The 26,855-nt window shown below is 45.5% G+C and overlaps 1 protein-coding gene across 1 annotated transcript in view; it reads right to left on the bottom strand.

Annotated features, from left to right (window-relative positions):
* LOC108157117 overlaps window positions 1-26,855 on the bottom strand; it is a 90,662-nt gene that overhangs the window by 32,035 nt on the left and 31,772 nt on the right. Inside the window, exon 3 of the mRNA XM_017288999.2 lies at window positions 1,575-1,707. Coding sequence (XP_017144488.1) covers window positions 1,575-1,707 — 133 coding nt within the window. The remainder of the gene's footprint in view (window positions 1-1,574; window positions 1,708-26,855) is intronic.

Genomic DNA, 26,855 nt, shown 5'->3' with positions numbered 1-26,855 from the left:
TCCCCTCTTTTTTCGCCTCTCACATGCTGCTTTCAATTTCAGCGCCTTTTCGGTTTTAGCTTTTGGTTTTGATTCTTTTCTAAGCCCCGTTTCTGCCCTACCCTGTCCCATCCCATCCCTATACTGTCTTCGATTTCACGCAGCGCTGGCAATTTTATGCCGCAGCAAAAGTCCCCCGGGCCACGACTCTTTTTTATATCCTCTTGCGCCCGATCACCCCCCTGTATTTTAGCTGTCTCTTGTACTTGTACAGCTGCTGCTGCTGTTGGTGTTGCTGTTGTTTTCGCTCTTGTTATTTATTTGCTTAAATTTTCCTCCTTTTCTTCTTTTTTTTTGCTGGTTGTTTGCTGGAAGGGAAATCGAATTCGAATCACTTTCGGATATTTTTGGTTATAAAGTCGGAAATATTTGCGACATTATTGTTTTCGACATTTTTCTAGTTTTTCTGTTCTTGTTGTGTTCATTTTTTGTTTGTTTGTAGAGAAACATTTACCTCCTTCTTTTCTTTCTTTCCGGATTTCCCTCATCCTTTTCTCTTTTGTGTGTGTGTCTGTTTCTGTAGCACTGAAATTTATTGCTTCCAATCGAGTGCACGAAATAGCAACAACAATAAGAGGCAGGATCTGGAGTAACAGGAGTATGACCAGGAGCAGCAACAGCTCGTGAACAGTTCGCGCTCGCCCTTGATATACACGTGCGTCCGTGTCCGTGTCCGTGTCCGTGTCCATGTCGCTGTCTCTGTCCCTGTCGTTGTCTCTGTCCCTATTTCTGTCTGTTTCCCTGTGAATGTGTTTGTGTGTCCACCCGCACATCCAAGCCCGCTGGTAACATATTGAAAAGGAAGCACATGTAAGCAAAATTGACAAGGCTAAAGGATATCGATGTCTGCTTATAATGTGCAACATATTAGACCTAAGCACACGTTCGCAGACTTCGCTCTATAAATAACAGCAGCAGCAGGAGGAGCTGCGGTGGGAGAAGGCCTCGCAGGACTCTCCTATAATCAAAGTTGCCGCCAAAACAGTTTTCACTTTGGATGCCATTATTTTGCTGCCCTGCCCTCCACCTCCACCTCCACCTACTCCTGCTCCTTTCCCTGCTCCTGCTCTTGCCACGGATGTCCTTTGCTTGGGGCCCTGTGGCTAATATATGAGTCCATGTCGCCCTGTTTGGCCTGGCATGGCATGCCGTTGCTTTTGTTTTGCTTTGACCCAGGCCCGAACCCCCCAGTGCTGGCCCGGGACTAGGACTAGGCATATGAGGCCAGCAGTAGACTCGAGTCGAGTTGAGTTGATATTGATGATGTTATTAAAATAATAAATTATTTGAAAATTATGAACTGCTGCCATTTCTCATGATGCTGTCGGGGCTCAATGAGGAGGTGGAGCAGCGCGCGTATAAATCAAAGGTAGCCAGGACCTTAGGCATGGGCGGAACTTCTGTCAACCGCACACGTACTCGGGACACACTCCCTCCCACTCAAAGCTCAAAGAGACTATAAAATTAGCAGATGAATAAGCCTAATTAAAATTTGGGCTCCCTCGATTTTAAGGCAATCCTTGCTTTATCCTTACCTGTAAAGTGGTTTGCCAGCACTCTCACGAAACCATAGGACCATATACACACGATCGTCCTTCGCCTCCGGCTCTATGTCGCACGGCAGGGATGCGGTGCGTCCCAGCACTGCCTCCACGGCCACTGTGGAGACTGCAAGATAAAGGAAAGAGGGAAATATAAATACAATTATGAGCGTCATCATCGTCGTCGTCGTTCGAAGTTCAATTGAATGGAATGGCTAGCCTCTCGCAGGAGAGGGAGTGGCTTCTTGAAATGTCATGACAAAACTATTGCCAAAGTCATTAACACAATATGAAAATGTCCTTTTTTGTTCAGCACTGAGCTCGGTCGGGGTGTTGCCGCAATTACTTGGACTCCTTCGTCGATTTCTTACAAATGTCAACAAAACGCTGCCTTTTAAGTGTCACGTTGACTCTGACTTCTCAGAGAAGGTTGCCACAACGTTGAGCACGCAAGGCACCAACCGCACGACAACCAACTCCAAGACCCCCGTACCCCCAGACATGGCCCAAGCTCAAGCCCAAGCCCAAGTCTAACCCCCTCCTAACCGCAATAGCCTCTCCCGGTACCGTTCATCGTCGTTGTCGTCGCTGTCGTTGTAGTCGCATAATCACAACCAAGTACGTGAGTGGGAATATTAATGCCAAATTGAAGGCACCGGCACCGACAACGATGACGTCGACAATGATGATGACGATGGCAATGGCTATGGCCATCGAGGCGACTGGCTGCGATTTCACGGCAGCCTCATCTTTTGCATTTAAACTGCCAATTGATGTCACTGAAAATAGATAAATGCTAAGGGCGGCGTTGCTTCCGGCTCAGGAAACGCCGCCAAACAGAGTAGACCCCATTCCAAATCAAATCCAATCCAATCCAAGCAAATGACAATGGATTAAAGCTGGCTAAAACAGCCAACGTTAAAGTCACTCATACTAGCTCATAGCCATTGTCTGTGCCTCTAATTGTCCCTTGGCGTGAGGATTATCAAAGTGGCAGAAGTGGGTGCAGCTGGGGGTGCTCAGCTGTTTGGTTAGTTTCTGATAGCACAAGTCGTAAATTAATAAGAGAAACATGAACTGTAAATGCATGTCAATCAATCAATTCGATGAATAAAACATGAATGCACAGAAAAGAGTTATGAGTCCTACCATATTGATTTTTGACAGTTTGTTAAGGAGCAAAATTCTTTCAAGCTAAATCTCAAATAAAGAACGAACTACTGTCACTATGATCGTGAAAAAGTGTCAAGATAGCAAACAATAAGCGAAAGGAAAGCAGAACGCAATAGGCGATTCTCAAATAAATGCAGAGAATCTGCAAATAAAATCTCTATACCAAGACAATACAATAGATTGATCTTGAAAAGGAAACTCTGATCATGAACACTTGCGAGTAAGCAACTCCAATATCTCCAGCATGCATCATAAACGGCTTTCATCACTTATTTTATGGGAATCTCTTATTACGAACATGAGCACTTTTACTTCAATTGAATTCCCTCGGTGTAAATCAGAAAAAAGAGAGATATTCGCAGAAGATTGACGGTCTCTTTACGCCCACGCATCGATTATACGAGGAAAAATTGAAAATTCAATTGCTCACCTGTCCAGCTGTCAAAACCCAGCAACTCGAACACATCCATCATGAACCTATTTTACAGCCTGATGCTCATTAATACCCAAAAGGGAGCCTCGCAATCATGTTACGCGTAATTTAATTTCTACAGCCACCGACATCAAGCGAGAGAACGCCCAGAACGGGTCGGGTCGGGTCGGGCCGAAGGAACCAAAAGGACCGAAAGAAAAAGAATAAAAAGATGGTGCGAGCTCTGGGAACCGAACCAGGACATTTCTCAGCCTGCAGACGATGCCAAAAATTGTTGACATTTATTTAATATGCGCACGTTTTATAGAAAAGCAATTCCCAGTCGGATAATTTATGGCACACTACAGAAATTTGCACATGAAAACGCTCCCATTGCCCCACCAAAAACAGACGCACGAGCGGACGCCCACGCAGACAGACAGACAATCAGGCACACCGATATACACATGTACGTATATGCATGTACATCTATGTGTAGGTACAAGGATGTATCGGTGTGTGGGCTGTCGCAAAACATGGTAGCAATTTTCGTGCGTTTGTAATTCCCATGTAAGATGTCAAATGCTCAACGAGTAGACAGAGCACAGCAGACAGACACAGTTAGGCCCTCTATCAGTTAGCTACTGTGTCCCAGTCTCCCGGTCCCCAGGGCGGGTGGCGACAGTGGGCTGCAGCAGCAGCAAATTGACATAATTTGTGATATGCGCCTCCGACGCCGCCTCCATCATCTTCATCATCGTCCTCCTCGCGTGGTGCTTGTCAGCGTCAGCGTCGCCGTCGTCAGCGCTGTGCGCGCAAGCGTAAGTGTGTAATGAGTGATTTGCCCGTAAGGCTCACATGGGAATCGTGGGGCAGAAGGTAGAGAGAGGGAGAGGGGGAGACCCTTCCATTTCCAAAGACCACAGAATCAGGCAGCTAAAACCAACTGCCTGGATTTGGGGCAAAGTGGCGCGTGCTGCGGCTTAGGTGGCAAGTTGCTTCTGAGGTCACGGGCTTGGGGAGCCACAAGAGGCAACAGTTCAGATGGACAAATGTCGATGTCCCTTCCGCATGTCTCTCCATCAATTCACTTGTACGCCTCTGGGGTATGGGCTTGCGTGCGAGTAGGTAAATAGGTCAATTCAGGATTATTAGTGCAAATCGCAAGAAATAACTATTTAAGGCTAGTTATTTGCAAACTATTATTTTTTCAATCTGTCATGACATGTCAGCGCTTTGGTCATATCTGGCATTTACTTTGCAAAATAAACTCTGGGGATAGATATAATTATGTTTACAATTAGTTTCCCAAATCATTGCTGATGGAATTCAACAATATCAAACTGTTTGTTTTCCATGATTTTTAAATTCTCAAATTCTTCGTTTTTTAATTTGTCTGTTGCCTTAAGTTCATCCGCACACTATCGTCATTTTACAAACATTCAAAATAATCAAATAAGGGGAACGCCAAAGAAAACAGATTGGAGATTTCCTTCACATTTCCTTTGGTTCCTTTGGTTGCTTTATACAACGTCAACTTTTCCTGGGTTACACAGTGTCATTTCACTTTTTTATGCTGGCTAAAGTAGAAAACAAACACAAATTTCATTTTTTTGCTCATGCTCTTGTGGCGCTTGACTCAACTCCATCTTCGTTTCTTATATTTTGTGTTGGTTTTTTTGTTATGAAAATTGCCAACAGCTAGGCAACACATACTTAGCACGCACCGAGGCACACACAGAGACAGATACAGAGCCAGCCCCAGCAGTGGATAGATAGGAGAACGCATACACAGGCTCACTCTCTGGCACGTCGTTGAGCGCACTTGGGTTATGCACATAGTATTTATATTTATATAGAAAAGTCGCATCGCTCTCTCTGTCACTCTCTCTCTCTCTCTGTCTCTTTCTCTCTCTTGCTGTATATAAACGAAAGAAGCTGTGAAACTTATGCAAATTGCATTTCAGTGTCTGCGCAAAAGCCAACTCGACACAAAACACAGCGTAGCAGAAGAGGAGAAAGAAGACGCGGCGGCTGTATCAGAAGCGCCTAAAAGTATGCAATGCTAACGCGGCCTGCTGCAAAAAGTTGTAGAAAATGCGCATAATGAAATCCATGGCTACGGCTACGGCTAAGACTCCAGCAGCGGCAGCAGCAGCTTCTCAGCTTGGCTTGGCTTGGGGCTTGCTTGCCTTTCCACGTTCCAGTTTCGCGGCAAAGCTGATTCTGGTTCTGCTTCTGCCACGGCTGCTGCTGCTGCCGTGGCTGAGTTTTCTGCTGCTGCTGTTGTTGTTGCTCAAGAGAGCGCCAAAGTTTTTCTTCTCGTTTCACGCTACAACCACAAGGATGGCGATGGCGGCACCGACGACGCCAAGCCCTGAGCATGGTAATTTCTGCAGGTCTTGGGTGTGTGTGTGTGTGTATGCACTTAACTGTAGACACTTGTAAAAATAGTGTGCGACTATATAGCAGCCACTGACGTTGTCGCTGCCGCCGCCGCCGCCGCCGCCGACCCTGGCCAACGCCAACGGTAAAGCAGGTCACGTGTGGCATAAACGTGCCATTGCGTCAGTCGCTTCTTCTTCATATTCTCGTGGTTGTTATTGTTGTTTCTGTAGTTGCATTGTTATTGCTGTCTTGGGTGTAGGAAAATTCCTTAAATAAATATGTACGAGTATGCCAGTGTGTGTGTGTGTGGCGTGTATGAGGATGAGTCTGTTTTTCGGAGCACTCTCACACGTGCATACTCGTGGCTCGTATGTGTGTTTGTGTAATTGAGATGAAAGTTAATGGCCAGCATAGCATACTTTTGAGCGCCCAAATCGCAAGCTAACAAAATGCCAGACAATGCCAGACTGTGCGTCTCTATAGTGGTGTGCGTGTGTGTGTGTGAAAGTGAATGCCAACAAAAAGGTATTGTTATTGTTGTTTTTGCTGCTACTGTAGTATTGCCTAAGTGGCACAAGGTAAAGTCGCATTGCTGCTGCGGCTCTGCATCCGCCTCTGCCTCTGGCTCTGGCTCTGACTGTGGCTGTGGATGTGGCTCCGGCTCTGGCACAGGCAGGGGTTTTCTGGCGCCTGTGCCACGCCCTCATTTGTGTTGGTAGTGCAAACGTATATGTGCGTGTGTGTTTGCACTATTTGCACTAATTTAGTTGAAAACAAACAAAGTCCTTTGTTCAATTTTCGCCTCTCAGATTGAAGCGCCGCCACGAGAGTGGAGAGAACGAGAAAAATTCTTGGCCAAAGGGTGCATTTGTGCTGTGCTGCAGAGCTTTGTGGAGCAAAAAGAACACGAAGAACAACAGCCGGTGGCAAGTGTTAACCTATTTTCCGCTTACCCCCACTCTTTCACTCTCTCTCTCTCTCTCTCTCTCTCTCGGCATGGCGTAATTAGCAAAGTATTTTTTGTTTTCTTATATTTTCCATAGACCTGCAGTTAAGTGTACAATCTAGAGTCTAGAGTCTCTCCATTTGGCCTTGGGCGGGATCAGGCAATTACCATGTCAATTGACAGGCGCCCGAGTCAACAAATTCAAATTCAATTTCGGCATAATAAATAATATGCCAGGGCCAAGAACAATCGTGACAGTCATGATAGCAGAAGGCAGAGAGACAAGCAGGCAGTCAGTCCAAAAGTAAAGAAAACTGGGGCAAAAGCAAATATGAACGTACTTGTTCTTTTCGGTAAATAGGCCGGGGGCTTGGACCCTCTCTCCACCAACACAAAACAATGAGAAAGCGAAACAATGAAGGAAAATAACAAGCTGGCAAGCAAGCACGCTGTGGCTGTCTATATTATTATTGACCTTCGGCTGGCTGGCATTGCGGCAGATGAGTGGGAAACCGATTATTGATTTCACTTGCCTGCACAGGCAATCGATATTCCGATATGTATGTCCTTTAAGCAAATGACATTGAGGCGACTTAAAAGAATTTCCACAGCGTATACTCGCCTATGCAGCTCACATTACACAGCATGCCGCCTCTGGGTTGCCAGAGGTCGGAGGCTAGCCTGGGGCATACGCATCAACTTGCAGCTGCCGGCCGAAGTTCAGATGCTTACCGCACAAACAATGACCCCAAGTCAGACTAGTCCAGCTCGTTACTCTCTCTTTGTCTGAGATACCCTGGGCAGTCTGATGCCTTGGATGCCAGGAATTACATCAATTACAGTGGAGACTTGTCTTCAAACCTTCAAACCGTACTGACCGAAAAAGTAAGAATAACGAGCCGGGCAGCGGCATGTAGCAGGCAGGACCTTAGGGCCGCCTTACAATGCCCAAGTTCCGTGCTCTGCTCCCCCGCTGTTCCGCCCCTCTCAAACTAGTCACGATTTCACTACTCCACACTGGCCCAGCCATCGTTCCACTCGTTCGCACAGTGTACATTTGACCCGAAGTGCATTGGTCATCACGTGTGGCCATGTGTCTGCATTTGAGTGCACTTTGGTCAGCAATTATTTTACGTTGAGGTCGCATTAGAGGTGTGCGCTCTCGCTGCCAACAAAGTTGCCTTAGCCACGACGTATGAGAGCGAGGGTTGACTGACGAAAATCCGGCAAACACTAAACACTAATGTGTGTATATGTTAGGGGATATCAACCTTTTGAGCAGCCCTCGCAAGAGGCCAGCGCACAAAAAGTCTCACTCGACACCCAGAACTAGTCAAGGCATAAAGAACAGGAGCTTGGCCAGATCTGCCATCCCACCTAATGGTAGTTTCGTACACAAGGGATCGAAGAGCAAAGAGTCAGAAACAGAGTCACAGGCAGAGCTATCAGGATTGGGTTAGAGAGAGAGAGAGAGAGAGAGAAAGGGAGAGACAGAGAGAGTCTCTTTCAAAGTCGGCAACCCGCAGAAGTACCGGTTTTTTGGGCAGGAAGGCAGGCAGGGCACAGAGAACAGCCAGGGGCACTGGCAATGGCACTGGCACTGGGAGCATATTGAAGTACTGTTCGATGCCAGCATTTTGCAGCTGCATTGTCATGTCAACCGATAAATTCACACATACGTGCCCGCATACCAACAAACAATTGGCACCTTTGGCAATCTTTTTTGGGCCACGTCGCAATTGCAAGTTGAAGTTCGAATTGGAGCAGCTGCTCTGTGTCGAACTCCAGGCCCCAGACCAGGACCCAGACCCAAAAGAGGTCTCTCCTGTCCTGGCCTGTCCTGGCCTGGCCTGGTCTGGCCTGTTCTGGCCCGGCAAAGTGTGTGCACTGAACTGTTAGTTATGTTCGCTGGCAGGCAGCACACAGGTCGCATACGTTACGTTTCCGCTGCTTGACTACTGAGCGGAATGTCTATCAACTCAATGCCGGCAATATGGCTGCCCTGCCTCTGACTCCCGGGCTGTGGCAAAAAGGCTTTTGTGTGCGTGTCCACGGTCGCAGTACAGTAGTAATCGCGATGGCAAGGATAACATTGCCAATTGACAGCCCTGCCCCAGCTGTATGCGCTGAGTAACATAAAAAGTGCCAACAGAAAAACTAAAATAGTAGCCCCAAAATAAGTTTTTTAGTCACAATATAATTAATATTGTTTTTAATAAAATCAATTAAAAAGAAAATATAGCAAATTTGACTAATTTATACTCTACAGGAATCATCTCAGTTTGATAGAAATAGAGTAAAAGTTAAATAAGAGAGCCAAGTATCAGCATTTATTTATCAAGCAAGTGAATAAATTAGTTGAAAATAAAATTCGTGATTATTAAGTAAATGCATTAAAGACTAGATCAATTTTCAGCTTCAACTTTTTGTTCAGCTTCATTGTCTCATATTCAAAATCCACCAGGATTTAAAACCATTGAAACATCTTAGGATGCTTCGTTATTATCATTTATCATTTCCAATTTAAAATATTTAAAGAGTATTAGACAGTTATTTGATATTTTATTAAACATTCATTTAAAATGTCAACGAATAATACCCATACAAAAATTAAACCGGATTGAATCGTGGCACTAATTGTCCCCATGCCAAATGTGGGCGTTATATTGGCATTATCCCCATTTACGAGTATAGTGGGAAATCCGTTTTTTGTTAATCAGTTTTAATTACTTCACGTTCGGGTTTTTATGGGTATGTGCACGAGTGTGTGCCGTGTCAGAGAGCTTACAATGTGTGAGTGCAACTTAAAGAACCGCATGCAGTGTGGCCATATAAAAAGCCTCAGCATACTTATGCCAGAGAGCTTCAAAAGTTTTTGCCAAAATGCCTATGGCAAACATTTTGGTAAAGATTTTGCACAGAGAGCTCTGCGATTTGCAGACAGTTAGGCAAGGAAAAAGTTTCCCCCCTCCTCTTTAGTATCGCTGCGAATGTGTGTGTATAAGTGTGTGTTTCTGAGGGTATGTGGGAGTGCGGGTTGCGGGTGTGTGTGTTTGGTTGCAGTGGAATTTGCAATTATTGCCGCTTAGCACAAAAATTCCTTGCATGCCTGCGTGCCCCCACATTGAATGTAGCAACTTGGAAAAACTATTGTCAAGAGTTTTTCGACTCACACATACATACACACACGGCGACCCACACACAAGCACACGAAACACCAATGAATGACAAAAATGAATTTTAATAAAGTTGAGCAAATATTTGCATATTTGCATGGGCGCTAAAAAGTTTCATTGACAAACTTTACCCACTACCACGGCACGGCGTCAGACAATAAACCAATTCGAGTCCATTCGCTGGCAATGTGCGGGAATTTCGATTTAAATGTGACCAACTTTTGATGCGGGTATGCGTTGGCTCTGACGTCGGCGTCGGCTTCGGCTTCGGCCAGCACTGTAATTAGCTTTCGGCTTCACAAGCCTCAAAGTATTAAAGTCAATATTATGCATATGCCCTGTCCTCTCCTGTCATGCCCTTGCCTGTCCCTTAGCAAACATTTGTCCAGGTTCCAGGACCCAGGCCCAGGCCGAGGCTCAGGCCCAGATCAGCTCAAGCTCTTTAAACTTTCTTTGGCAAATCAATTTTCCCGACCGTGAACACGTAGCTGGGCGTAATAACTTTAAACTGTTTTAAAACTCGGCGGGAAAAATTTCATTACCTTTTGGTGGTGGGATGGACGGGACTGGAATGGAATGGAATGGCCAACCTTTTTGGTAATTTTCTGCCGCTCTCAAAGTAAATATTTGACAAGACAACGGAAACAACAACAACAGCAGGCAGCGGCAACAGCCATCAGCATCGTCGCCTTCGTTGTCGTTGTCCTTGCCGAAGCACTTAAAACCTAATTAAATTTGCATTACAATTTTTTCGGTTTTTATTTCATTTTTTTTTTTTTTTTTTGTGTTCCTGTTACTTTGTTGTTACTGCCTCTAATTTTGTTTTGAAAAACATCCATGAGCATGCACCCGAAGGCAGAACAGACAAAGGATACCAACTGGGCCTGCCCAGTTGACAACCAGGACCAGGACCAGGACCAGTTCAGAACAGTCCATCCCACGTTAGCTGGTCATCGGGAAAATATCAATAGGCAAAGGGCAAGGCAAGGCCGAAGAAAGTCATCAAAGCTTGGGCATATTTTGGAATTAATATAATTCATAATTTTGCTTTGATCTAGCTGCCAACGGAAGAGAGAAATGGGTTTTGAGTACATTCGCAATTAAAATCGTCTTTGACTCTTCATTCCAATATGAATTGATAGGAAAGACAAGTCTTATAGGCTTAGTAGCCCTTTTTAGTTTCCAAATATAATAATTGCTAGGTGGTTTTTCTACTTTCAGCACCTCAATACTTCCCAAACTACAGCAAAGTTTTGTCTTAAAGTTGAATTTCCCTTTGAAACGTGTCGTTACCACTGCAACTCTCCGACTGAATAGGCCAAGAAGCCTTCTTTTTTTTTGCGCTTCAGCACAAAAATCAAGAAAAATAATATACAAAAAAGTAACCGAAGCAGACAACGTGAATATGAATGTACACATGTGCCTGCTTGCATTTTTTATTCTGCAATTCCAAAGAAACATTTAAACTCAACTTTCCAGTTTCGTCTAGAATTTTTCTGTCTACTTTTTGTTGATTTTCCCATATAGTACTCCTACTTTCTGTTTCCTCTTTTTTGCGCTTGCCACCAAAAGGGTCTTTCAGACGCAGACTGCATTCAATGCAAATGCAGTAGAAGCAGATGTTCTGTCCAAATTGTATATTTATGAAAGATCTTTCACCGCTTGGCTGGACTTGAATACTTGGTTTTGATGCGGTCGCTAAGTCGGGTATTGAGCCTCCCAGAGCCGGGCTCATAAACACGTAGGATATTGGCCATCAAGTGGTGGTAGGAGGAGGGGCTTGGGGCCATTGATCAAGCCCTTTTGAGGCCACCCAGGAAATCATTTAAAAGACATTAAAATTTATTTGAGCGCTCGTTAAAATGTCAGCCTTACAAGTATATATACAATAAGCAATAAAAAGTGCGTGAGTCAGTAGATTCCACTCCAGGCAAGAGGTGGGACTAACTGTAGATGTTATGTAAATAGCACGAGCGAAACACGTGTTTCGGAAAAGCGAAGGTTTAAAGCCTTTCGGCTTCATCAGGCACGGCGTATACGCAATAAGTTTCTTGAGCTGCAAACAAGAGGGTGGGGTGGATGGGAGAGAGGTAGAGCCGGACAGCTGCAATAAAGTAAAAACTCAAAGATTTATTTCTTCCACGAAGTTGTGCTTGTGCTGCTGCTGCACACCCATACCCATACCCAATGGCCAGATATATAGATACTGAGTTTGTCTGGAGAGTAGTCCATATGTTGCGTGCAAATCACAGTGCAGGCTGGGATGGGGTGCGGCTCGGTTCCTCAGCAGTCTGCCTCAGTCTGACTGTCTGTCCATCTCACTGTCTGGCTAGCTGCCTGTCTGCCACCGCTGGCTACTAAAGACGTTGCCAACAGGAAGTTTGCAAACCAAAAGCGGTAGCGGCAAGATTTATTATAAAAATGCTCATAGCTCAGGCAGGCAAGCGGCAGCATATTACGTTAAAAGTGCACACTGCCACACACAAACATTATATACCCATAAGAATTTACGTGTGTGGCCAAAAGCAGCACGAGCAGGGCAAAAGTTGGCAGCAAATTGTGCGGTCCAACACTAAGGCGGGCAGCTCTTAATTGCACATTTATTTAGGTTCGCCAAAGCAGTTCGCAGCGCACTCAGCTCGTGTCTGGTCTGCTCTGGTCTCTGGTCTGGTATGGCTTGGCCCGGCCTGGCTAGTCTGCTTAGTAGTTTATCATTCGCTGTACTTAAATTACGCCCTCTCTCTCTCCTGTTGCCACCCACACACACAATCAAACACACACTCACACAGAGATAAAGCTCTAGGAACTTCCACATATGAGCCGAAGGAAAAACTTTGTTCTCGATTCTGGTTCGCTGTTTTTTTTTTTGTGTGTGTGTTATTTTCCAGGAAGGAAGCAGCAGAAGCCTGGCAAAAGTTTTCGCCCCTTGACGCAGAACGGAAATCTGTATATTAAATGACTAATTATAGACATTTTATTACCTTGAGCAAGATAAATGGCCAACAGTTGAGAGGGCCAGCCGAACTCCGGCACCCATTTCAGTTACTCACCGCTAAACGAGCAACCTTTCTAGCCAGAAGGGGAAGGAATAGTAGTGGTAACAGTAACAGTAACAGCTTGTCAGTTGGCAGTTGCCAGAACATTTTCAATTAAAAAACATTCCCTCTAACCTTGAGGAGAAGGATAGAAAGGATGCGCGGAGTAAAATGAAAAGAAAATGGGAAAATCCGCAAAATTAAAATGACAAAAGCGAGGCGTTTACTTTAAAATGCATTTCCACAGAGAGAGAGAGAGGCAGCAGAAGCGGCAGCGGCGTCGTCAGTGTTGTCCTCATTGTCGGCGGCTCCGGCAATTTCCACGTTACGTTTCGTTTCATTTCAGTTAGTGCCATCTGCTACTCTGAAACCCTGCTCGGTGAAGCACCACTCGGCGCCCATGTGTGTCGTGTCGTGTCGTGTCCCCTTCAAATGCTGCAGTTGTTGCCTACACTTTCTACCCCCATGCCTCACCCTCACCCTCACCCCGTTGACAGTACGAAAATTTTTTGCAAGTGCTGCAAATGAATTTTTTTCCTTGCCCGCTCTAGTTTTCGCCTTGGATGCCGGTTGCCGTTGCCGTTGCCGTTGCCGTTGCCCTCCGCTCCCTTCTCAGTGCATTTAGTGGCATCATGAGATGCTATTGCAATTTCCTTGCTTGTCGCACATACTAATTCGCCCACAGACCGGATAGACAGGCGCCCCCAACGGAACTGCTCCTGCCCTCCGCTCGCTTCCCTTCTCTATAAGCAATTTTCTATATACACAAGGATATATATATATAGTATATGGATGGAACAACAGAAAACATAACCACAAACCAGCGTTAAAGCAAAGTGAGTGCGCTCAAATGCTTTGCATAAACGGAAAGTAATAATTTAACGCAAAATTTCCTTTTGCTGATGCGGATTCTGCTTCTGCTCCTTCGTTTGCTCCAGCTCCTGTTTCTTACGCTTCAATGGATCTCTCTAAGGGAGGGTGGGTGTGTGTGTGTGTGTGTGGATGGGGGTGTGTGGACGGGGGTGTGGGTGCAAATGCCTTTGCAGCTATTGCGCAAATTGAACTTTTAACTGTAGCACGAGCTTCCCCAGGCATCCGGTGCCAGCTGCGTGCGTCGGCAACTGCTGTTGCCACTTGCTGCTTGCTACTCCTGCTGCTGCCACAGGAAACGACAACATGACCTTCGGGCGGTTGCCGTTGCCTGCTTTAAATTTGTTTAGCATCTTCCGCTTATGATATGGCAATAGCCTCCAGATGCATATCATCTAAATGGTGCAAGTTAGTGGCAGAGTTTTGCCAACTTATTAGCCTTCTTGGCTGCTGCCTCGGCATAATCCCCAATCAATGCCCAAGTGCTGCGACTTCCCCACCTAACAGTTGTCGGTGTCAGGACTTTCGGAACATGTAAATCGCCTTAAAATGCAATAACACGTGCCCCAATGTATGCCCCCCTATGTTGGCTCTTCTCCTCTCTGTTTCTTTCGGGTTTTTTTTTGGCAAACAATTCTTTTGGTGGCTGTGCTGCTGTGGCTGCCCCGCAACATAAAACTCTTACACTAAGTCCCAAATGCATGTTTACCCTTGAGACGAATGTGCCAACAGAGAGAGACATGGGCGTAGTTGCTGGGAAATTGGGAATTAGCAGGAGGAAATGGGAAACTGTGAGAGGTTTACCTAGTCCGAAAAGGATTGAGGACAAATTAATTCGACCTCAGCTGACTTTTCGGAGATATTGTAGACAGCGCTCCCCAGGGAGCATCGCAGCGCCACTGACAAATGCAAATTTCATTTTCATGCTAGGCCAAATCGTCTTCCAAACTAGAAGGGAAACGGAAAAACGAAAAAACGGAAAAACGGAACTGGGTACCGCAAGCAACAAACTCCCAAGAAGATTTCAACATGTCCAAACATGCAAATTTTCCAGTCTGTCGCTGCCTCCTTGTTTTTCAACGTTTCGTTTCGTTCTGTTTTTCTACTTGGTTTTCCCAAGCCGAGCGCTAGAGCTAGAAAGAAATAAGTAAGAGAGGAAGCTGGAAAAATAGCAAACCCGGCAACCGGAAAAACGGAAGCAACGTGCGTGCATGCGTGACACAATTGAAGCGCCTAAAACGCCGAGCTCCGAGCTCCGAAAGCCCGAACTGAACTGAAGTACATTGGACCTGAAGACCAGCTTCTGAGCTCCGGAGCTCCAGCGTCAACCCAGAGCCGAGAGAATATGCTTATCTTTTTCATACTCTCCGGCGTACTCGTGCTATCGGACCCGGAGGAATCGTTAGCCTGCCATTTTGGTCGCATTGCCTCCACGGGCAAACAAAACAGAGAAAGGGCAAAGCAGAGGAAGAACCAGCACCTAAGGCAACAATAGACTACAGCGAAAGCAGGAAGAAAAAAAAATCAGCTGAGTGACGGCGAGGATGGAGAACGCACTCAAGTGATTTGACGATTGATTTTGCCGTGCTTTTGATTTGCTTTGCCCTTTTTCGGATGAGAGTCGCTCGGGTTATTCAGCAAAACAATGTAGAGTAGGGTCGGGTGGAGCTGGAGCTGGAGCTGGCGCTGGAAAAGAGCATTGCCCGCAGCCGGCGACAAGTGCATAAAAATACACAATCAAATGGGAAAGGCAGCAGTAAAATTGTTTGGAAAATTGATTTTTCTTACATTTAACTGAGCATTCAATTGCTTATTTTCATTGGGTCGCAGCTCCAGAGACAAGGATAGCGACACGGACAGAGGACAGGCCAAGAGTGCAAACAAGGCAGTACGAGTTCGAGTAGCAACAAAAAGGCGAACCATCAAGTGAAGTGGAAATATTGAATTATTTATATTCGTTGCACTGCGTTATGTTCTTTCCTTCTTCCGTTCTTCCGTTCTCCTGGCTCGCTTTCTTTTCATCCCACTTCCGGGCTCCTCCTTTTGTTCTCTTTGCTGTTTGCTAATTTCTTTGATTGCCTTACCAGTTGGGGGGCCCGGCTCTGCTTTCTTTTTGGTATTGTTTGCCAATGCGCTATTTACTCTTCACGCACAAAAGACAAAGGCCATGGGTCCCGGCGCACTTGAAAATTGCCTCAAATATTTATACACGAGGCAAGCTTCGTTAGGTTACCTGCGGTTATTTGGCTGCTCTCTCCCCCCCCTGCCCCCACCATAGCTCCCATGTCCCACTTTCCCCCCATCATGAAGTATTCATAACACGGCAACTCAATTAATTAAGTACAAGTAAAACGCGCTGGTAGACCAGAATTAACCTTCGGCTGGCACATTCTGATATGAGTACTACATAATGCTAATTATTTTACATTGCGTTCGACGGCGACACCAATGAAACAGAGAGACCGACAAGCAGGAGGAGCGGAGAGGGCAGGCCACCGAATGGAAGTTTCAATTACAAGTTTAGACAAGCGAAGGGCGGACGCCCTTTGACATGGGTAATGTGTTGCCAAAAGGAAAATGAATAATTATCAAGGGAATAACTTTCATTATATAGTATACATATATATGGGCGGATGTGTATGAGTGTTTGTTAGTGTAATATTGACTGCTCAATTTAATTAAGGGAAAACTGAACCATCAAAATGCTAAATTCCAAAGAATCTGGCACTCACTTCGTTCTATCAGAAGTCCTCTCTCTGCATAATATTTTGGAAACGACTGTCACTTGCATGGCTTCAATTTATTTAAGATTTTCTTTATTTTATATACGTAGATAAGTACCCTACACCTGCATCTATTTTAGTAGCGATCGCAATCTGAGTTCGCGTTGCCTCAAAGTTTGAGGAAGAGAATTTTAATAAACCTTCAAGTGGAACTTTCTTTGATATCTGGTAAGCTTGAATACAAAGTGGAGCTGTAATAATTATGACAGTTTCTTTGAATGGTGTCGACTTACACCTTTTCGCCATCCATCCTTTTGGTAACAATTCATAATGGGTCAATCCTTTGACCACCTTTTCACGAACCCTCTTTCGCGCACCTATTGATGTTGATGTTGCTGTTGCTGTTGCTGTCTTGCTGCCACGACTGAACCACGCAACTTATTGTAGGTCCCGGACATGGCCCATGCTGGGCGACTGACTCCGTCCTGCCGTTGCTTCTGCTTTGTTGTTGGCACTGCTTTTGTTTTAGGCAACATTATTAATTTTAATAGAAAACTTTGCAAGAGCCGGGGACCGCTTGGGGGCTGGCGCTGGGTTGAAAATTAATGAGGGTTGTCCACTTGGCGCTTGTTGAATTTGTAATTTGTTGCTGGCCTCCCAGCCCCTCCCGTTCCCATAGGAATAAGCGATGCGATGCTCTTCCTCGACTTTGAAGTGGTTTTTGTTGCTTGTTGTAAATGTTGCCCTGAGATAAGCGCCAGCGCAGCGACAAAGTGTAAGCGTAGCAATTATTTGGTGATTTCTCAATGCCCATCGCCATCGCCATCGCTCCAGGCTGGGGCTGAGGCTGAAGCTGAAGCTGAGGTGCCAAAGACAAAGGCTTGCCCATATCGCGGCACTAAACTTAATTTAATGGGCACTTGGCAGCAGTAGCCGCCGCAATCGCAGCAACAGCAACGCAACAGCCCAACAACCCAAGTGCGCATCAATTTTAAAGCCTGGGAGCACTCTAGTCAAGTGGCTGCTGCCACACATAAAATCACATAAATAAGCATAATAACTAATGTAAACAGGGCGAAGAGGAGCGGTCGCCGCGTAGAGTCTCGGTTTTGCATTTGCATTTGAGCGCGAGAAATTGCCGCAATAAATTGTGCCGTAAAAACACTTCGACATGTGGGCAGGAGGAGGAGGAGGACGAGGACCCCGTAGTATATGGCGTGGCGTGGCTGACTGGGTTGAAGGTAAACTCAAATTGACACGATAGCGCATTAAAGGCAAAGTGCACACAATTACAATGAGTGGGCGCCAATTCCTGCGAAAAAAGTGCCTGTCGCTGGTGGCACTGGAACCGAGTGAAATAAATGCGAAAACTTCAAAAGCCGCTCAAGGTAACGCCAGCCAAAGGCTACAAATGTGGCCAATATAAATTCTCAATAGCTGAAGCTCAGCTGGGGGTTCCTGCTTGCCGCTCACCTTGTCACCCATCCAAGTCCGGAGTTGTATGGCTTTGAGGTTTCCCTTTTCCCCAGCGTTCGCTCTCTCTCTCTGTCTCTTTCTGCCTTTGAGTGTGTGTTTGATTTTTATTACGCTGACAAATGGCGTGGCGCATTTAAGCCAGAACCCCTTTTTGCGTTCGGTTCCGTTTGGCAGTGAAAAAATTTGAATTTCAGCTAACCAAACAGCCAAACATATGCGTCGCCGTCGCTGCTGCTGGTGCCACTGCCACTGCTGCAGCTTATGTAGCATACTTTTGAGCTTAGCGTGTAAGGCGCATAAATCGTGCAGCATTTTCTTTGCCAACCCGCGACATGACAGCTCCAGCCCTTCGCTCTCGGCACCTCTCCTGGAAAATCCATTTATTAGCCCTGCCTGAGCACAAAAAATTGAATAAAACTCGCGTCGCCCACCTAGGCTTCATTGATTTTTCCCCAAAATTTCTCAGGAACTTCAAGGTTACTTTAAGGCGAGGGGCGTTCTGTTTGCTCAAGATCTGCCCACTTGACTTTTGGAAGGAATTTGTTTAATTTGGCGTAAGACAAAGACAACCAAGCCGCCAAGACACCATCAGCAGAAGCAGGAGAAACAATGGCGCTGCCGCCTCGTTGCCATGCATCAAATTTTAAACAGCAATCTACTCCGGCAATGTAAATACAAACCACGCGCTTGAGATTACGCTTTATGATACGTGATAACGCATTTCGTAACCTTTTCGCAGATAATCCTGTTAGGCGGTGTACGCCCATAGATGCCATCTCATCCCCCGCATAACCCGCCTAACCCCCACCTCGGCCACGGCGTCAACGTCAAAAAGTGTCTTAGACTTTTGCAAAAGGTAAAAGGATACAGAAGCAGACCCTATTAGGCCTTGAGTTTCGTTGACTTTGTCTAGTTGTTTGCAACCCCAAATATAAAGTGGGTTTCGGTGGTGGAGAGAGAGAGTTTTTTGATGAAACTACTTGGGGAAACAGATTTCCGAAAATTATTTACATAATTCTCAGGGAGTCACGTCTAGACGATCTTTACATATTTAGATTCTTTGCGTATTTTGCGGAGTAAAATTAACCTAGAATATAATAAACCATCCTTATTGCCAGTATAAACTAGAGTACCTTTAGGAACTCTACATGATCATTTGAGAGTATTCAAATTTCAACGTACGCAGGTCTTTTCCCCCTTTTCTGTTGACATCTTAACACTTGCCGCTTAAGAATGCCATGCCACATTTGGCAATGGTGACAGGTGCCTTTAGTTGGGTCTGGCAGGGCGTAAGGCATAAAGCTCTGATGTCATCAAAAATGTCACTCAAAAATTTATGAAAGAAAAATGTAAGAGAACGCATACTCGTAGACGAGACAGCAGACAAGCTGCGTTTGCTTTGCCTTTGCCCCTATATCACACTCTCTTTCTGTGGAGACGTTGCTGCTGGTGGTGGTGTGTGTTTTTCTTTGTCTGTGTGTGTGTGTGTGTGTGTGTGTATGGGTGAAGACAGCAGCGGAACCTGGAGCTATTTCTATCGCATATAAACTCACTTAATGCGAGTGCATATTGATAAGAGACAAGGACGCGACAGGACAGATAGCGTGGATGATGGGGAGTGGGTACGGAGGCTCTGCCTTCTCGTATCAGCAACAGCTGCAGGAAGTGCGTTTAAATGTGTCGTCTGTGCCGGATAAAGCGTTAAGCCTTTGCAAGGACAACGCATGTGGCCATGAATTATTATTGTTTGGGCCAAGAGGAACGGCACGCCCATTCTGATTCTGTCAGGCTCTGAGGATGGGAAGTGAGGCTGTCACGTTTGCTTGTGTCGATATCGATTACCGAGGCGCAGAAATCAATTTTTGATGTGCTCTCAATAAGCCGCCACTTCCTGATTATCTGCTCCACATCCCCTATTGTTGTCACCCCTGCGTATACGCAATACTTTGCATATATTTTTCCCTGATTTTTAAGCTCTTCCCCGCGGCATTGTACGTGCCCCGGCGCCACAGGTGAATGAGTTTTCCAGCCGGTTGTCATGCAAATGAATCGCTTTTTTGTTGCTTTTTTTCGGCTGCAGCCACAATCAAGTTATGGGTGGAGATTGTTGGCACAAGCTATTAAAAAGTTTTCTGCCTAATTGCCAGCCACCAAGTGCTCCTCGATCCCATCTTAAGTCAAGCAGTCAAACAGAACAGCAAAGGACTGCCGTCAGAGGCAGACATGCATGCAATCACTTACAGCTCTCCACTGATAAGAAACTTTTAAAGCCAATTCCTGACTCTCTTTTGGTTCTCTCTCGATGCGCTGGGGTCGCACTTCTCTGCTCTGGGATTATCGCATATTTTTCATAACTGCGACGTGACTCCATTATAGGTCCCGAGCTGGGCTCTGCAGGTCCCGGGGCCTAGCTAAATCGTTCAAGTTCGTGTAAGGACATAAACGAATGCCACAGGGGTCGCATATTTGCGTTTGGGTCCAACCCATGGCTGGCACTGGCTCTGTGTCTTGTGCATGTCGCTCTCATATCTATTGATTAAGCCGAGCACTTTTGTGCAATTTAAAGTTTCACAGGTTTATTGACAGGTTTATGCCAAGGCACTTCAGCAAAACTAAAACGAAAAACCCGGAAAATTCCAAGGCTACAAAATTCCTGAAAGTAAAATCCCACAAGCTTGAGTACGGAATTTTCCCACAGCTCACACTTTAATATTCTATAATTTGCCAAATTCTTCTACCGATGCCGTAGACTGATTATCATTTAAGCACGCATCGATGCTGAGAGTCCTGCCATTTCAATTAGGATCGACTAAAACTTTTCCAGTTTGAATATGGAATGTAAGTACTTTATCACAATCTTTTTGCTGCTACCTGCCTGCTTTGATGTCGCACATGTGCCAGTCTCTAATGCCTAGGCCCCAAGCAACTCGTAGTTGACCTGCTGCCAAAATATTTATTTTCATATCATATGCCTAAACCAGGCCTAAAGCTACAGACAGAATGGGGCAGAGACAGAGAACCCCTGCTAATGGGATGCCCTTTTTTTGGGTGTTGCCAGGACAACGACGGCACAGGAGGAGTGGCCTCAGGTTAATGGCCTTAGTCATCATCTCTGCCTCACATGCACAGCAAATTACGGAATATACAATTACAAAGTACACTTTTCTAATTGTAATTGTAATTGTAATGCAGCGGCCAAGCAGCCCACAGCAAACAGGAGCAGCTGGAGCAACGCCACCAACAACAATGCAAACAGTTTAAGGGGCCCCCAAGTCGGAAGGTGAAATTATATGCCTATGCATACACACACACTCATGCACGCCCACCCACGAACACACAGAGACATAAAGCTCAAGTGCTCATGTGTACATGTGTCCGTGTTGACATATTGTCCGGGTCCTGAGCCATGCTGTGGCCCTGGAGCCGGTTCCTGGGCCACCCGCCTTTTGCTACGGCCTTGTTTTCATGTTTATTTGTTTGCCAAGTTAGTGTTAACTTTAGTCATTCAGCCAGATATCCGTCGCTGGCACTTCAGACTGCCTCCATTTGCAGTTGCTGTTGCTGCTGCTGCTGCTCTTGCTGCTGCTGCTGCTCTTGCTGCTGCTGCCACTGCTGCACGTCGTCATTATTATAACGTGCTCGCCCAGCCAGTTACAATAACAACAACTGTACCTGGGCTAACAATGGCTCCAGCCAGACCCGGAGCCGAGCCCGAGCCAGAGCCGTAGCTGGACTGGCAAACGTAGACGCAGAGGCAGACCCAGACCTCAGACACTAGGCTACACCGCATCCGTCATTGGCTCTTAGACATGACCTCATTAGCCATTGAAACGTGACTTGTTATTTGACTTGTTTCGCGAGCATTCGCTCTATCTCTCAGTAGATATTCATGTGTACGAGCAGCATACGAGTATGTATGGACTTGTATACCATGTGCATGCCCGCTCAAACTCTAATTAAATTTGCTGTTGGTGCAATTTAGCTGAGCTCAACCACAGGACCGCGCATATGTTAGCGAAAAATGTCATTTCCAGCGCTGGGGCAAGAACGACAGTCCTGGCCTGGTCGGAGCTAAACAATTTTCGGCTATTTCCGAACGGCAACGGTTGGCTGACCTCAACGTTTTTACTGCCACCGAACCCCAACCGATACCAAATGCCGTTGCTGCTGCTGCTGTTGTCGCAACTGGGATTAGGCGCACCAGGCACAGCAATTTGCATTGCAAACAAAGTGAAAACAATCAATTTTATTGCAGTTGCATTTAGTTAATTAACACCAATGTGCAGCAAACGAACGGATAGGATAGACCTCGGCATCCAAGGATTACTGGTGGCCCAAATGAAATTCGTTGAAATGGAATTCAAGCAGATTTTGCCGCTTTCCCGCTCGTAAATTAGCCAGAATTAATTACTGCTCATTAATCAGGCGCAAAGACACAATCTAGCAGCAAGGAAATGCCAATGCAAGATCATACAAAAGGCGGCAGTAAAATTCAGTTCATTCCCCTCTTGGCTGTTTTTTTTTGCTGGTCAACACTCATCAACGGCCTGCAGCCCTGCTGCTGCTTTTGTGTGTGGCATGGCATTCATTCAATTTCAGTTTCTGCCGAGTATACCAAAAATCTGAACTCCAACGCTTGCCACAACTAATTATGCCACTAATTGAATTTTCGCATTAAGCGCTGGCCAAGGGACGGGGATGCTCACGCTTTTGCTGATGGACGATAGACGATGCTGGCCATTTGACCAGGACGATGTCTGTCTGCGTGACTGTCCTCTCGCTGGTGGATAGGTGGTTGTGTGCATGAGTGCCGCCGGAGTTAATTCCGTTGCCTCGCTATCGATTTTTTTTTTTTTTTGCAGCGTCCAAGTTTAATTACTATATTCACTGGCGGGTAGCTATGCCCGGAAGCGAAACGGCCATTGTATGCCATTATATTGATTCAAGCTAACGAAACGCTGCAAGTGCAATGAATAATCCAACCTTAATATGTGTGCATATTTGGGACGCTTAACCCCTGACCAACCTAGGAATTTCCTATGAATAAGAAAGGAAACAATATACTTCTGGTATTAGACCTTTGTTAAATTCATAATTAATCAAATGGATCAATCTCAATCGGTTAGCTGCCACTGCAAGACTTCTAATCTGAGCTAAAACAAATAGAAAACGATTCATAAATTACGGGCACTTCCAGAAATCCACACCGAAGCCATTTAAATTCAATTTCATCAGTCATTATGCTGGCTGGGTTGAAACCAATCCAAACACACGCATGTCAAAGTTCATCGGCTGCTGCTACTCGCATTATTTACACTCGAAACCAGGCTCGGCCACAGTGCAAATGTTTGAATTTATGTAGCGGTTTCAAATATTGAATTGAATATTATGGGAATATCTGAGAGCGTTCTGCTGGCTGGTCAGCCGTTCGGGCCAGCTGGGGCACGGCACACATCCATTGTGTTTGCTTGGTCCGGCGGCGGCAGTACCAGTAGTAGGGGTATCGATTGCGTTTTGCTGTTTGTTTGCTGGCCAGGTTTAATAGCCACTGTTCTGCATGCATAAAATGAGTTCGGCCATAGTGCAATTTTCCATTAATACCCTTCAACCTAACATTTCCCCCATCTCTGTTACGAAACTTAATTCAAGTTGCATGCGGCGTCGTTACATTAATTGAAAACTTTGATTGAACACACACAAACAGATGAGGACAAATCTAAGCCACCACACAGATACACAACACCCACACACACACCAATAACAGACACACACATGCTGGACTGGCTAACCGAGCTGCCCACATTCTGGTCTGCCGCTGTTCGCCTCTCCAACTTTGTTTGGCCTTTCCTTGGAACTCGACTCTACTCTACTCGACTCGACTCGATTCTGTCGCTGGACAGGCATTCATTTCCGTATGACTTGAACATTTTGCGGCTTTTCACTTTGCGGTTATCCCCAGCACAAACCGCAAATGTAAAACTAATGGCATTCCAAAATTTATGAATGCAATGCCCCGTGTATGCTCCTGTGTGTGAGTCCTTGAGTGGGTCTTCTGTACAGGGCTTTGATAATTATTTTGCCATTAGAATCCGATTAGTTGCAAAATTTCCGTGCCGCACATATGCAGCTTCATCTGTGTCTGTATGTGGACCAAACTTGGCCTGTGAGTCGAGTCGTTTGATTCATTTCCGCTGTCATCTGCGGTTTCGGGCTCCATTCCCGTTGCATTCCACCAACCACCAACTACCAACCACCTTCCACCGCTTGCCCCCACGAACTTCTGGTTGCAGTTTGGCTTTAAAAATTTAACGCCCATAAGCGCGATTATCAGAGGCATTATGAGCTGCCTGATGAAGTACAAACAGCTAAAATAAATAAGTTGCTCCTTAACCCTATGCGCTCCAGCATCCAGCTTCCAGAATCCCGCATCCACCCTCCGCTACTTGGACTGGCAGCTTAAATATTTTCAGCGTCAATACGCTCGCAATTTCACCCATTTGGCATCAATAAACTATAAAAGCGAAATGCTTGCGGCTCTCTCTGTCTGGTGAGTTTTTATGGAGCCCAAAGAGAGGGAGACATGGTTCCGCCGCTGATGCTGCGGGCTGTAGTAAATATAAAAGTAAACGCCAAGTACATAGACAACACACAGTCAGCGCAAGTCAATGGCAATGGTCGGGTATGGTGGAAGGGCTGCTTGGCTGCATGGTTATATGTAGTGTACAATTTATGACTTGAGCGCATTCCACAAAAACATTTGCGCCTCGGTCTAGTCAGCACCAAAAAAAAAAAACAGTAAGGCACAAACAAAAAAACACCAAAGAAGAATGTGGTAGAGTGCTTAGTGCTTAGTCAAGTCGGTGATGGAGTGCGGTGGCTATTGACGTGGCTGCTTCTGGGGATGCTGTTGCTTGCATTTAATGTCTTCTTGGGTGCATAACTGGCGGCTTAAATAAAGAACCCTTAGAATCACAATAACTGCAAATTGGTTTAGGCCGTAAATTTATATTACAAGAAGAGAATATTATCATACGAAACATATATATTTTTGAAGTCTTCTTATTGTTCTTTCGAGGTAATATTGCTCCACAATTATAAAGCTAATTGCCTTATTTTACAGATTATTATGTATGTACTATAAGGCAATGACTCCACGACTAATAAGCACTTTTAATAGGATTGTACTTCTCTTATTGATACCCCTGGGTAAGAGTAGAGTCTCCATTGGCCCCTAGACAGTTGCAAAACGGTCTCGGTGAGCCCGTCAATAATTGATCTAACCCACTCGAAGCTCAAGTAATACTGAACTGAGTTCTGCGGCTGCTTTGACAGGATAATTTGGCAGGTCAATCAATATAAAATAAGTCAGGCGCACTGATTACAAAGGAATGCATCATTAGTCTGGCGAATAATCTTCTTCTGTGTTTACCCTTCATTTGCGCTGACACAAAAACCTTCCAAAATCTCTCTTGAATTAAGTGCAGAAGGTCTGTTCTGTGCAATCATTTGGATCCATCCTTAAACTGCCACAATCTCTGTGACGAAAGGTTTTGCTCTGAATGACTTTTCCTTGCCTTTAAATGCTAATTATAAGTTGTTTTTGTGCACAGACAGAAACAAAAGTTTATACAAACTAGATATGCATATGCCAAATAAACATAAATTCATATGTACGGTACATCCGATGGAAAAATTACTGAGTGTTTAATTCAGAAAGCATATGAAAAGTTTATCCTTCAGATGGGGGGCTAAGGGCCAAAGAGCCGGAGAATAAAACATGATGTCTCTTAATAACTTTTTGCCAGCATTTTGTTTGCTGTTTTCTCATTTTTGTTTGGCTCTTTCTTGTTAGCATGCTAACACACACACAGATACACTCAAGCAGCCACACACACTCAGCTCGGACGAGCGTGGAGGCGGGCGTGGAAAAGCCTCTGGCAAAACTCTACTTTGACATTGTCCTAGTCCCCCTCCATGTCCCATGTCCATTTCCATGTCCATGGTGGTGATGCCGGTTCTGCTGCTATTTCTGGCTATGGCTTTGGCTCCTGAAGAGCAGCTCGCTGGGCAATATTCTGTGCAAATTAACTTGTTTCAATTAATAATCCCCCAGCAAATATGTCAACCACATGGGCCCAGGGCGAGGAATCGGGGTAAGAGGTCCTGTAGCTGCTGCTGCTGAAAGTCAAAAACTATGCAAACTTTTAGCTGACTTTGACATTTATGGTTTTCCCCGGGGTTGGCTCAACTTGCTACCGGGGGAGATTGGGGGCTGGGGGAAAAGTTTTCCATTGCCCCATTGGATTTTCCGATCGGACCGGCCTCTCTCTCTCTCTCTCTCTGTTGACTGTTCAAAGTTTTTGGCAATACTTTGCCCAAACATACGCTGTTTCCGGGCTTCATTTGGCTAATGAGTTGACCCTGTCCAGGGCCTTAAAGCCGACTGCCGCGTGCATTTTGGCCCCTCGCCAGTCACTCGGCTTTGTACACATTAACAGATATTTGCAGTCGTTTTTGGAGCAGGATGCTCGGAAAGGGGTAAACAGCAAATGGGATTGGAAAGCAGCAGCATAACAGGATGGGGGAGTGGAAACAAGTTGGCAAGTTGTGTGTGACAGTGCGTTGCTGTTGGCCTGGCCTTATGGCCGCGCTGGTGCCATCTTTTTGGTTTAATCCAATTTATGCTACTCGCAAAACTTTTCTAAAACAACTTAAAAGTTTTGCGCTTAAATAGCATCAAGTCAAATCGAAAAAAAAGAAAACAAAGTATGAAATGACTTTACTCCATGCGCAAGAACAACAGAAAATTCCATGAAGAAAGGTCGCCTTTCTTGGACAGGCTGTGTGTATGTCTATGTGTGTATAATCTGTGTGTACTCTGTGTGTGGAAAATTAAATAAATTGTTCATTTTGACACATTTTGCCACGTTGACTTATTCCCCATCGTCCCTCTAGGATTCTGTGTCTTTCTCTCTCTCTCGCCGGTCGAAGAAACTCATTCGCCCTGTTGGCCAGCAGCCTCGTTAGCCAGGGTCTCTGCGCCGCTACTACAGCTGCTGCTGCTGATACTGACGAC

Source organism: Drosophila miranda, chromosome 2 (assembly GCF_003369915.1).
Source record: "Drosophila miranda strain MSH22 chromosome 2, D.miranda_PacBio2.1, whole genome shotgun sequence".
Classification (NCBI taxonomy): domain Eukaryota; kingdom Metazoa; phylum Arthropoda; class Insecta; order Diptera; family Drosophilidae; genus Drosophila; species Drosophila miranda.
The sequence above is the reverse complement of the archived record's forward strand: the minus strand, read 5'-3'. Positions and strand labels throughout refer to the sequence as shown.